Source organism: Quercus robur, chromosome 11 (genome assembly GCF_932294415.1).
Source record: "Quercus robur chromosome 11, dhQueRobu3.1, whole genome shotgun sequence".
NCBI classification, from domain to species: domain Eukaryota; kingdom Viridiplantae; phylum Streptophyta; class Magnoliopsida; order Fagales; family Fagaceae; genus Quercus; species Quercus robur.
This window is the reverse complement of record NC_065544.1, coordinates 31,097,427-31,111,102: the sequence shown is the minus strand read 5'-3', so window position 1 is coordinate 31,111,102 and position 13,676 is coordinate 31,097,427. Positions and strand designations below refer to the sequence as shown.

The 13,676-nt window shown below is 42.5% G+C and overlaps 1 protein-coding gene across 3 annotated transcripts in view; it reads right to left on the bottom strand.

The window, feature by feature from the left end:
* Positions 1–266: 266 nt before the first annotated feature.
* LOC126707155 (magnesium transporter MRS2-3-like) overlaps positions 267–13,676 on the bottom strand; it is a 71,051-nt gene continuing 57,641 nt past the window's right edge. Inside the window, exons 2-6 of one of the 3 annotated variants that reach the window (XM_050406757.1) lie at positions 3,609–3,842; positions 3,109–3,237; positions 2,767–2,927; positions 2,512–2,659; positions 267–666 (exon numbers count right to left, since the gene is read on the bottom strand). In XM_050406757.1, coding sequence (XP_050262714.1) covers positions 376–666; positions 2,512–2,659; positions 2,767–2,927; positions 3,109–3,237; positions 3,609–3,842 — 963 coding nt within the window. In that variant the 3' untranslated portion in view covers positions 267–375. The remainder of the gene's footprint in view (positions 667–2,511; positions 2,660–2,766; positions 2,928–3,108; positions 3,238–3,608; positions 3,843–13,676) is intronic. The other 2 variants (XM_050406759.1, XM_050406758.1) reach the window with 2 other exon arrangements.

The following is a 13,676-nucleotide window of genomic DNA, read 5'->3' as shown; positions in this document are numbered from 1 at the left end:
ATTAACATATGATCCATCAAATATGCCACAGATTTAGATTGGATTGAGATTTGCAACGAACCTGAGAAAATAGTCTGTTAACTTCGAACATCACTGCTCAGGAGAATAAAGCATTTGATTTGATCACATAATTGTCTAAACATTCTCACTTTAGCCTGAGAATAAAATTTAAAATCAAATACCTGCAAACACTGCGTGAATGTTATTAACCAGTAAACTGAAAGTATTTGAAACTGTAACAGATTAAGAAAGCATGTCCATGATAATAACCAAAACATAATAAGAGGTATACATTACATATAAAAGTTTTATGGGTCCATACAACTCCCAACTTTATGACACAACAAAAGTTTCGAATTAATGGTCTCTCTCCCTTCATCTTTCTAGCAATCGCTTTTGTTTATACCAGGCAATAGCAAAGATATACAAGACTATGCAAGAAAACGTGCCGCCTCCACAAGTCCATAGAAATCTTGTATTCCCAGGTGGTACGTCATTGAATAGATTGAATCTGATGTTCATACCTAAAATTCCAGCCACAACAATAAAGGAATTCACCACAACGGTTGCTGTTGATAATAGAACCCCCATTTGCAGGAGATGGTTCTGTTTGTCATCAAGCATTATGTTGAGGTAGTCCTCTGTGTCGTCTACATACTCCCTCAGCTTTCAAGAGACCAACCATCAGAAAAGACTGATATACTTATTACTAAGTACTAACAATGGAAAAGTCAATAAATAGGATGCTTGAAACAAAAGGAAACCATAACACAGATTGAAAATTAAAGTTCCAACACATTTATTAGTTAAACTTATTAAGTATTTAAGAAAATAAATATATGAAAATTTAAGTGGAATCTGTGCAATGCATACATTATGAAAGTTCAAAAACGTGTACAAAAACACTTTTGAACGTTTAGACCCTCAAAAACCAATTTAACCAACACAAGCAATATGTCAAACAACTAGTGTGCGGAAACTTAACATATGCTATAGTATGAAATTGGTTAAACAACTATCTAAGCCATAACAAAATAAACCACAACAGATAATGTAAAGGCAGAGATAGAGAGGAAGGAAGATGCAAACACAGAGATAACACCAGATGTGTTATCGAAGAGGAAACCGAAGACCTCGGCGAAAAACCTCTCCGCCGCCCTCCAAGCGGTAATCAATCCACTAGAAAATACAGTTGGGATACAAGGACAGCAATAGACCCTCCAAGCCTAATCTACCCAATGCACCTAAGCCCTCCAAGCTTCTTGCTCCAACGAGGTTGCGCCGAACCTTTTTCTTTTCTAGCTTTCCGGATTCCGCTACTACACCGTAGCATCAACCAATGAAGATTGGCTCCTTCCTAACTGCTTCCCAGAACTCCAAACGTCTGTCTCACAGAGATGATAATGGTGAGAACCAGGTTTGGTATAATGCCTCTCAAGGATTTGACAATGGAGAGGAAGAGAGTGAGAGAATTTGATGAGACTCTAAGGTAGAGATTGTGGGTGAAACAATCTGTTTTTTTCTTTAGGGTTTCTCTCTCAAAATTCTCTCTGGAAGCTCTCTTTCAATCGTGGGTTAAAAGGGTATTTATACTGGAGTGAAGAGGAATGCGAAACGTCAGGTTTTTCCAAAACAGGGGTGGCTCGCGACTTGACCTCGCGGCTTGACCAAGTCGCGAGATCCAGTCGCGAGTTAACCGTATGGCCAGTTGTCCTGTTTTGTCCTGTAGTGCTCCAGCTAGCATGACTGTTCATCTTCCAGCATGCTTGGCACGTGTGCATCTTCTGGCGGGTTGAAGCCGCGAGTCCACCCGCGAGTCCCAGCCGCGACACTCTGTTTTCTTGCACACTCTTGAGCAATCTTCACTCTATCTCACTCACTACCCTTACAACAATCCCACCTAAATACAGGGTTTCTAAATGCTGAATTACAAGCAAATTTGGCACGGAATAAAGCCAATTAGATGGTTGAATAAATTCAACCTTACACATTACATTGAATAACTTTTTAATGAATATAGAAGGTTGTGTTAAAATCAAATTATTTTCAAAGTTAAATGTTCCATCTTCTATCAAATAACAGAAATTTTAAAGCTCATAAACCACATGAGTAGTTCATTCTTTGCAAAAGCTCAAGTGAGACGAGCAAAAAACAACATATTAAAAGGAAGCGACCCACTAAATATAAGGATCACATGATTTAGTAACTCCTCTTCCTTGTCTAGGAGGCAGTATATATATATTGATACTTTTAGGATGAAAGTCAAGAATCTGTATGGGTGAATTTCTGCGAATTTCTGCACTATCAATGCATTCTAGTCCTGAAATTTCTGCTGGGCAGTTTGAATGCTAATGGTCAACCATAAAAATTAAACCACAAGCATTAGAATCTTTTTTTTTTTTTTTTGAGTGGGATGGTGGAAATATATCAGCATTACTAAGTATGAAAAAAAGAGAGCCTAAAGAAAATGAAAGCCAAAAAGAAAATTTAGCTGTAAAATGGGGTTCATACCGTGGATACTGTGTTTAATGTACCATCAATTTGCACGAAGTACGGCTCCAAGAGCATTTCAAGCTCCTTAACATCAAAGTTCTTGACCATAGCACTGTGAGTATCGTTAGCAGACTCACTAACTTCAGATGAGATTTCAGCTGCCACCCTGGTAATACACAATGAGAATTCTAAGTGTCATAGAAGACAGCAAGTAATTCCAAACAGCTAAAAATCAGTGTTCATATCATAAAAGTGAGTAATATTATCACATGCCTATCATCAATGGCTGATTGAAATTCTTCATCATCCGTGTCATCTCTCTCATTTATAGAGGAAGTAGAAGAATTTTCTAGGCTTTGTTGAAACTTTTCAGTTAGATACATCTCAGCCATATCTCCATCATCATTTAGTAAGTGTTCTAATTCATCCCTTACCTGATGATGAGCATAACTACAATCAATAGAAATTTACAAATGAAGAACACGACATTGTGGTTCAATTGTTTGGGGTGATTTGAAGTTTAAACCGACAACCACAATGTATCATGGTCACAATCAATGACATGATATAAAAATAAAACATCTGTATTGGTTCATAATCTGAAAATAAAGTAACCTTTTGAACACGTCCAGTTATTGCAACCAAGCGGCTTTTGATTTGACGAACACGTTCCAAGTTGAGCGTACTAATACTTGAAGTCAGTTTATCTAAGGCTGGATGAGCCTCTTTCTCCAATGTCCTGGCCTGGTTTGGAGACAAATAACAAAAGGATAAATGAACAGTAAATAAAATTATGAAGAAAAAGAAAGTGAGATTAACAGTTTAAAACTTTTTTTTTTTTTTTTTTTTGAGGAACAAAACAAATAGTTAAGTGTCTTCATATTGTTGATTTATTGTGTGCTAGTAGCTGCAACATGGACATAAATGTTAATAATTATATTGTAAGGCAAAGGAATTTATTAGTCAGAAGATAAATGTAATTAGAGCATACCACAAGAATATAAATTGTGATCCCTTGTAAAATAAATTAAATAACATTTATAACAGAAGGCCCGTAATAATTAAAAAAAAAAAAAAAAAAAAAAAACTATAGAACTGGAGGAAAGGACATTTACTTCACTATCTAAGCGACTACAAGTAGCCTCAAGGCATGCTTCCAATGCAACAAACTCAAATGGAAGAACCTCTGATCCATCTTTACTCTCAACTTCATCCTCCATCTTAATTGACTCATCTTGATCCATGAACTTTAAAAATCTTTTGGAGAACCTTTGAGAACTACCAATCCTTGATTTCAAATCTTCCAATTCATGTACATTATTCTTGTTAGAAACTTCATCATCGGCCTCCTATAAAAGCAACAAAATAACAAACAGAAAACACATAAATAATTAACAAATTAATCCTTCCCCTTTCTTGAAAAAAGTATCTTATGTATTAGTTATATGCAGCATCTCTCTCACATTATGTTGGTCCCACTTAGGTACTCATATAATGTGATAAAGATGTTTCATATAGCTGATACATAAGATACTGAGTCTTTTCCTTAGGGCTAAACTCACTCATAAAAAGGAAGAAAATAATAAATCAGCAAAAGAAAAGGAAATTAAGGTCTACTCTTCAAGTTTCTTAAACATTTATTAGCTCAGTAATCAAGTTGAATAATAATTTGAAAATTGAAGGCCTTCCAAAGGCAAGAGGATCATCACCATAGAACACTAATCTTGAAACAACTACGCTGGCCATTGCATTACTAATTATAAGCAGAATGAAACATGTAGAAATCCCAATTCCAAGACCAACCTCAGGATTTTGGGGAAAAAAATCCCAGCAGAGAATTTTTATAAAAAATAATTAAATTAATATTTTATATGATTGCGGTTGAATGGCAAACAGAGGTTAATACTTGACACAGCTGCATTCACATGGTTGAAAGGAAAGTTCTCCAGTAACACATTTCGAATCAAAATGAGTTCACCCTTAAGAGTGAAGAGTTCAATTCTGCAGCATTAACCATTTAAAAAAAAAAAAAAATCATAACTTCACTCTCCATCATACATTTACTAGAGAAAACAATTACTACTGGTCTACTACTATTCAAATTATAACTTTATTGAGGCTCAAACCTTTTTTTACACCCTTTGTTGTTGCCAAAGTTTGTGGGCTTTTGTATTAGTATATAAACTTAATAGTCACTGTCTTATACAATCATCAGGGATGCCTGCAAACACACACACACAGACTTCAAAGGCTACACATTACCACATCCAGCCAGCTTTTGTTGTTTGTGTAGTAACCTTGTAAATTAGAACTTCACGAAAAATAACTAAAATGAGACAACAAATTTTATAAATTTTTTTTCATACTTGCTGAGGTTCCAGATAGTAATTGACATATAATAAATTACATGAAAATATCAATCATCTGTAAGCATATATTTTTTTTATGAACCCAATCCATAAAAAAAAAAAAATAATAATAATAATAATAGTATGTGTTGCAAATTTATATCATTTTGATAGCTTTGTCAACGGAGTAGGAATCTGAAAAGGACCACCGACTTCATCTATTCTAAATTTCACATACATGACGTGCACAACTGCCGAACATCACAATATATTTTACATATAAATAACACAACAAAAACATTTCAAATAATGTTAAAATTTTTTTTTTTGGGTAGTTAGAAATTCTATTTATTAGTATTACTAATTACTAATATGTTATCCTACCTTCTCCCCGAAACCCAAACACTCCGTGCGTAGAGAGATGCCAACTGGCCTATAGGTGCGGTGGTAATGTTAAACTTTTACCTAACATTATCATAAGTAACTAGATGATATGTGACAAAATTAATTATATATAAAAAAAAAAGTTACATTTTTATGTGATACAAATTGACTTGGGTCCAATGCCTCCGGCACACTGGACTCGATGGCATCAGGTCTAGTGCACTAAAGCGAGCAATAGGGGTTTTCATCTTGTGTGCCGGACATATGGAGGCCCCCCTGGTCGCTTTATACGCCCAAAACATAAGAAAATTTTCCAAACACTTAAGACCCTATCTTTTCCCAATGTGATATTGCATGGGTTTTGTTTCAAACATTGCTTCTAACGAGTAAAGTTCAAACCTGGGTATGACAGGAATGGTAATTGACGGGAATGACGACTCTACATCCTGCTGACGAAGATAAGATTAATGACGAGAGAATCATCTATGACGAGGTAATCAGAAACAACGAAGAAAGCCATCATCACTGACGAAGGCAGAGAGTTATTCAATGCAGTCAATCAATGATCCAAGCAGTTACCAAATCGACCAAGAAGACCGTTGGAGGGCCTCTTAAAAGTCTCATTACTGACCAGGTGCGTTACTAAAGAAAGCATTAACAGCCTCAACGGCTAGCCCTTAAGGCCTCAGGTATAAAACTTTCACACAACCAACAGAAGAGGATATATGCAAAAATATTCTAAAACTATCTTTTACTCCTTTATTGTGTTTAATTGTGATCCTAACTTTGGCATCGGAGACTTTGTGGCAGGCGCCACACCGGTGTCCCTCGTCGAGCAAACCATCACATTCCACGAGTGATTCCATCTGCTTACTCACTGACGGATTTGAGTTCCATCAGTTAGGCGCCGTCTGTGGGAACGAGTTTTCAGATTTACATTCGAAAACGTAGTTTCCATCAATTCACCATATCCAGATGGAATCCAACCCAGATTCAACGACCTTGGCCCAGCAAGTTCAAGCCCTGGCAGCCACCATTGAGGAACTCACCAGGCAGAACCAGGAAATGAAGTTGCGGCTCCAGCAGGTTCAACAAGCTCAATAGGAAGAAAACCGATCCAAGGGTAACACGGAGGGAGAGGGGGATAGCCAACAGAGGGAAACCCCCCGGAGACCAACTACTCCGGACGAACAGAACTCAGATCTTCTTCGGGAGATGAGGAAAGAGATGGACGAACTAAGGAGCGCTATCAAGGAAAAGACAGACCGGAGTGTAGACAAGATGGTAAGGGCTACAGATTCGGCCTTCACTGCAGCGGTACTTGATTGCCCCGTGCCGTCAAAGTTTCGCCTGCCTCAGTTAGAACCATTCGACGGACTCAAGGACCCTCAGGATCATCTTAATACCTTTAAGACGACTCTGGGCCTCCAGCAACCACCTGACGAGATATTGTGTCGTTCCTTCCCTACGACTCTCAAAGGAGCTGCAAGAGAGTGGTTTACCAAGTTGCCAAACTCGTCCATAGACAACTTCGATCAGCTAAGTAGTGCTTTCCTGCGTCACTTCATAGGGGGACAACGCCCAAGGAGACCAGTAGATTACTTACTCACCATAAGACAGGGAGAGAAGGAGACTCTGAGGTCATATGTCAAGCGATTCACCCGGGAAACTCTGGAGGTGGACGAAGCTGATGACAAGGTGCAACTGACGACCTTCAAGGCAGGATTGAAGTCCAGAGACCTTGTAGCCTCTCTTGCCAAAAACCCTCCGAAGACAATGGCTGAGATGCTCCTGAAGGCCCAAAAATACATGAACGCGGAAGACGCTCTAGCTGCCATAAAAGATACCGAGAGGCTAGGAGACAAGTCCAAGAGGGAAGACGACCGCAGAAGGCAAAAGAGAGACAGACTAGAACGTCGGAACAGTGACGGGAATAGAAGGAGAGATGACAAAAATCCTCATCAGGTAAAATTTACTCCTTTGGTTATGCCTGTTGACAAGATTTTCACGCAGATCAAGGACGAGCATTATCTCAAATGGCCCAGGCCATTACACTCGTCCCCCAACGTACGTGACAAGAACAAGTATTGCCGGTTCCACAGAGACCACGGCCACAATACAGAAGATTGCAGAGACCTGAAGGAACAAATAGAGGAGTTAATACGGAAAGGAAAGTTGCAGAAATATGTAAAGAAAGGAGAATATAGCAAGTTCAGAGACGACAACAAGACACAACATGAATCCTTCACTCGGGATGACGACCATACGTCCCAACCTCCACGCAAAGTGATCGGGGAGATAAACACGATCACGGGAGGACCATTCTCAGGAGGGTCATTTAGATCACTTAGAAAAGCATACCACAGACAGGTAAACAGCGTCCACACCATTCCTCCGTCCAAGTACCGACGAACATACCAAGATATGTCCTTTAATGAAGGAGACGCCAGGGGAGTGAAGCAGCCTCACAACGATCCCCTGGTCATAGTGCTGAATATAGAAGGGTTCAATACCAGAAGGATCCTTGTTGATAACGGAAGCTCAGCGGATATCATCTACCTCCCAGCCTTCCAGCAGTTGAAGTTAGATCCAAAAAGGCTCTGTCCTTTCGACTCTCCGCTTGTCAGTTTCAGTGGAGACAGGGTCTATCCCAGGGGTATAGTGACTCTGACGGTGACAGCAGGGACCTATCCGTTGCAACTGACCAAACAAGTAGATTTCCTGGTTGTAGATTGCCCCTCGTCCTACAATGTCATCATTGGGAGGCCTACCCTAAACAAGTGGAAGGCGGCAACGTCAACTTACTGTTTGAAGGTGAAATTCCCAACAGACGATGGTGTGGGTGAAGTGAAGGGCGATCAGGTCCTGGCAAGGGAGTGCTACCAGGCCGTGCTGGCAAGAAAGGAGAACCACACGTGGACGATAGAAGAAAAAGAGGAAGACGGAGTGGAGATCCTGGAAGCAGTGGAATTGGTAGAAGGAAATGCGGACAGGACAACTAGAATAGGGACGACGCTAAGCCCTGAGATGAGAGCGAGACTCATAAAGTTCCTTAAAGGGAATCTTGATGTCTTTGCATGGAGTCACGAGGACATGCCAGGCATATCTCCAGAGATCATCCAGCATAGACTGAATGTGGACCCCAACAGGAAGCCCGTTCAGCAACGACGAAGAACTTTCGCTCCAGAGCGAGATCAGGCAGTAGCAGAGGAGGTAACCAAACTCTTGACGGCAGGGTTCATCCGGGAGGTATACTACCCAGAATGGCTCGCCAACGTCGTCCTGGTAAAGAAACCAAATGGAAAGTGGAGAATGTGTGTAGACTTCACTGACCTGAATAAAGCATGCCCAAAGGACAGCTTCCCTCTACCAAGGATAGACCAGCTCGTGGACTCTACCGCTGGACACAAGTTGTTGACGTTCATGGACGCCTTCTCAGGGTACAACCAGATAAAGATGGCTGAAGAAGACCAGGAGAAGACGGCCTTCATCACCAGCCAGGGACTCTATTGTTACAAGGTGATGCCTTTTGGGCTGAAAAATGTTGGAGCTACATATCAGAGGATGGTAAACAAAATGTTTAACCAACAAATTGGCAAAAACATGGAGGTATACGTAGACGATATGCTCGTCAAGAGTAAGGAAGAGCTCGCACATCTGGACGATCTGGAGGAGACTTTCGCAACCCTGAGAAAACACCAGATGAAGTTGAATCGAAACAAATGTGTTTTTGGGGTAGCCTCGGGAAAATTCTTGGGATTCATGGTGTCTCAGAGAGGAATAGAAGCCAATCCAGAAAAAAGTACAAGCTATCATTGACATGGCCCCACCCAAGACCGTCAAGGATGTACAAAAACTTACAGGAAGGATAGCAGCTCTAAATAGGTTCGTCTCTAGGGCCACAGACAAATGCCTGCCCTTTTTCAAAACCCTCAAGCAAGCTTTCGCTTGGACCGACGAATGCGAAGTAGCGTTCCAAGAGCTGAAGCGATATCTGAGCAGTCCACCTCTCCTGAGCCCGTCCAAAGGAGGGGAGAACCTATACTTGTACCTGGCGGTGTCAGCCTCGGCAGTCAGCGCAGCCTTGATTAGAGTAGAAGGCAAGAAGCAACTCCCGGTGTACTACGTCAGTCAGGCCTTTCAAGGAGCTGAGTTCAGGTACCCAAGGATTGAAAAGATTGCGTTCGCGCTTATAGTAGCCTCGTGCAAGCTCAGGCCGTATTTCCAGTCAAACCCTATCCTTGTGATGACGGACCAGCCAATTAAGAAATCAATGAACAAACCAGAAGCAGCAGGGAGAATGGTCCAATGGGCAATCGAACTCAGCCAATTTGACATCGAGTACCATCCAAGAGCAGCCATCAAGGCACAAGCTCTGGCTGACTTCATCGCTGAATTCACTCTTCCAGACGAAGAAGGAACTACAGACGAAGTTGATAAATGGACAATACAGACAGATGGTTCGTCAGCCCAAAAGAGGGGGGGAGTAGGGGTCGTCATAACTACCCCCGACGGAGAAGTGATGAAATATGGAGTTCAACTGGAATTCCCAGCCACCAATAACGAAGCCGAATATGAAGGAATATTGACGGGCTTGAGGCTTGGAAAAGCGCTTGGTGCCAAAAATTTGCTGGTCCAGAGTGATTCAAAGCTGGTAATCGGACAGATCAGTGGAGAGTACGAGGCAAAGGAGGAAAGGATGCAGAAATACCTTAAACTGACGAGGCAACTAACTCAGGAGTTCGACACAGTGGATTTCGTCCAGATACCAAGAAACCAGAATATTGAAGCTGACGAAGTGTCGAAACTAGCGTCGTCAGAAGCAGGAATGACGAGCACAGACGTGGCAATAGAAATTCAGAAATACCCTAGTATTGAAGAGGTGGCAGTGCTCACCACCCAGAGCCCAAACACCTGGATGACGCCCTTAATATCCTTCCTCCGAGACGGACACTTACCTCAGAATACTGACGAAGCCAGAAAGGTCAAAAAGAGAGCGGCCAGGTTCACGATCCTAAATGACGTCTTGTACAAGAGAGGCTTCTCTATGCCTTACCTAAAGTGCGTCGACGAGGACGAGGCTAAATACATCCTAGAAGTACACGGAGGAGTCTGTGGCGACCATGCCGGCCCCAGATCCCTAGTAAACAAGGTGATAAGAGCGGGGTACTTTTGGCCAACCATGCAGGGGGATGCTGCTGACCTCGTCAGAAGATGCGACAGATGCCAACGGTACGAGAATGTACAACGACTTCCAGCAGAGAAGATGACGACCATATCCTCCCCATGGCCATTCGCGCAATGGGGAATCGACATCGTCGGTCCTCTGCCCCAAGGTAAAGGTCAGGTAAAATTCCTTCTAGTTGCTATTGACTATTTCACAAAATGGGTTGAAGCAGAGGCCCTAGCAACCATCACTGAGGCTCGGATCCGGAGCTTCGTGTGGAAAAACATAATCTGCAGGTTCAGGATCCCTTTGACGATCATATCTGATAATGGGAAGCAGTTCGACAGCCAAGGCTTCAGAGAGTTCTGCTCGGACCTCGGGATCAAGAATCAGTTCTCATCCCCGGGACACCCCCAGGCAAATGGACAGACGGAAGTAACAAACAGGACGTTACTCAAGATAATCAAAACCAAGCTGGACGAAGTAAAAGGTGCCTGGCCAGAAGAACTGCCTAGTGTCTTGTGGGCATACAGGACTACAGTCAGAACCCCGACAGGAGAGACACCCTTCAAGCTTACCTACGGCTCAGAAGCAGTGATCCCAGTAGAAGTTGGAGTAACAAGCGTCAGACGAGGAGCTTTCAGAGAGGGACTCAATGACGAGGGACTGCGGTTCAACCTGGATTGCTTGGATGAAATAAGAGACAATGCGTCCAGTAGAATAACAAAGTATCAAAAGAAAATGGCCGAGTATTACAATAAGAGGGTCAAACTCAGGCGTCTGGCCATAGGGGACCTCGTCCTTCGCAAAGTCACTATAGCTACTAAAGACCCTACTCAAGGGAAGTTGGGCCCTACATGGGAAGGGCCATATCGCGTCGTTCACTACTCTAGGCAAGGGAGTTACCATCTGGAAACTATGGACGAACGAAAGCTCCATCGTCCTTGGAACATTGAGCATTTAAAGAAATACCATGAGTAAATGTAATACACGAATGCATTTGTTACTGAAGTTAATAAAAGTATTATTCCTTCAATGTTTTTGCGCAGGCAGTACAGGTCGACCATGAGGCCTATAAAAGACTAAGTAACAAGATTCCGCCTTGACGGATGTAAATTACCGACGACCATAATACTATGGTTAAAAGACTAAGTAACAAGATTCCGCCTTGACGGATGTAAGTTACCGACGACCATAATACTATGGTTAAAAGACTAAGTAACAAGATTCCGCCTTGACGGATGTAAGTTACCGACGACCATAATACTATGATTAAAAGACTAAGTAACAAGATTCCGCCTTGACGGATGTAAGTTACCGACGACCATAATACTATGGTTAAAAGACAGTAACAAGATTCCGCCTTGACGGATGTAAGTTACTGACGACCATAATAATGAGGTTAAAAGACCAAGTGATAAAAGTCCGCCTGGACGGACATAAGTCAAATGGCAGAAGTCAGTTGACGGAAGAGCACAGTGCATTAAATCAACAACTAATTAACAAAGCACAAAAAGTACGGACGGATGTAAATCAGCCAGAACATCAAAAAGAAAAGTAAGTACGCTTCATTCCAGCCCATAAACACTGGGCCAATATCATTGTTTTCCAAATAAAGTAAATTGTTTTGAAATTAGATTTACAAAAAGAAAGGCCCAAAACAAGACGGGCACCCACAATAAAACAAAAAAATTTTCTAAGTATGAAGAGTCAAGCATCAGCTGTGCCTTCACTGGCCGGCACGTCAGCAACAGGCTCGGGAGCTTCATCGAGAGCATCATCACCAGGAGCAGAAGACGAAGCCGCCTCCTCCAGAGCCATCTCCTTGTCCACTTCCTCCAAATCCAGGCTCTCCAGGTTGACTCCAGAAGGATGCTTGATCATGTACCTCCGGAGAAGCTCAAAACCTTTAAAATACCAACTGAAGAGCACAGTGTTGTACTCGTCAGTGGTCTGGAAAGCCTCCACAGATCGAGCAGCGATGGTCACCAGTTTCTCCTTGGCTGCCAGAAGCTGCTCGTCCTTCTCGAAAGTCAACCTGCGCTCCACTCTGAGGTCGTCCTCCAACACCTTGACCTTCTCCTTCAACGTCGTTGCCTCGTCCATGGAAGTGATCAGGTTCGTCCTCAGGTCAGAGTTCTCCTTCTCCAAAGCCTCCATCCGGGTTGCCAAAGACGCCACCTTGGCCCCTTGAGTGAGGTACTCAGCAGTGATATGGAGACTCTCTCCCAACACCTGGAAGGAATTATGAGGTCGTCTATAAAATATATATATATATATATATATATGATGATAAAGAGAGAAGAACCCCACACCTGGACAAGTTTGTGGACGTGACGAGAGGCCACATCGTTTAAGGATAGGTCAGAAAGAGCCTTCAAGTTCGATGAAGTAACGACCTCGTGAGCTCTTTCTATGGCCAGAGACTCGTCATCCCATATTGTGGATGAACGAGTACCCGTCTTCTCCTTCCCTTTGCCAGACACACGCGGCCTTTTGGAGCCGGGAGTAGGAATCTCTTCTATTGAAACGGTCGGGGAGGCAGTCCTCGTCGTCTCAGAAGCTATGGAAGGAACGATGCTGAGCGGGATGGAGGCAGGACCCTTCCCGGTGACTCGCACAGTCTTCTTTCCCAGATTGGACAGGGGTTCGTCCTTCTTTGACCTCATCTTGGCATACATGTCCTTGTTGAATTTTGTCGTCATCTCTGCAAGAAGAAAGTGTGTCAAAAAAATTGCTTAAGTATACATAAGGGGAATCAGCATTGAAGAAGTTATACATAAGGGGAATCAGCATTGACGAAGTTAAAACTTACTCTTTTTGCCTTCAATGCCAAGCTGACGAAGAACGAAAGGAGATGGGTCAGGACCAAGGTTGTAAAACGCAAGAGATCGAGGGTCAACCAGTTCGTCCTAGCTCTCAATCGTCTCAGCGTACCTGATGGCGGTCTCTATGCGTTCTTTATACCGTCTCTTCAATCCAGGCCGTCTTTTAACTATACCAAACAAAGAAACAAAGAAGTCAGCAAGACCAGAACCTCAAAATTGGCAAAATTGAAACAACGGGGAGAAATACTGACGCACCTAAGGCCGGGGTTCCCTACCGACGGAGCAACCTCGGGATATCACCCCAATCACTGCTGGATTGAGTCTCGAAGTCGTCCCCAGACACAAAGAAAAAGCGCGACTTCCAATACCTGAATGACGAGGGCAGTCCCTTGACGATCCTAGTCTTTCTCTCCCAAGGGACTAATTCATAATACCCCCACTCCTTAGACTCTTTCA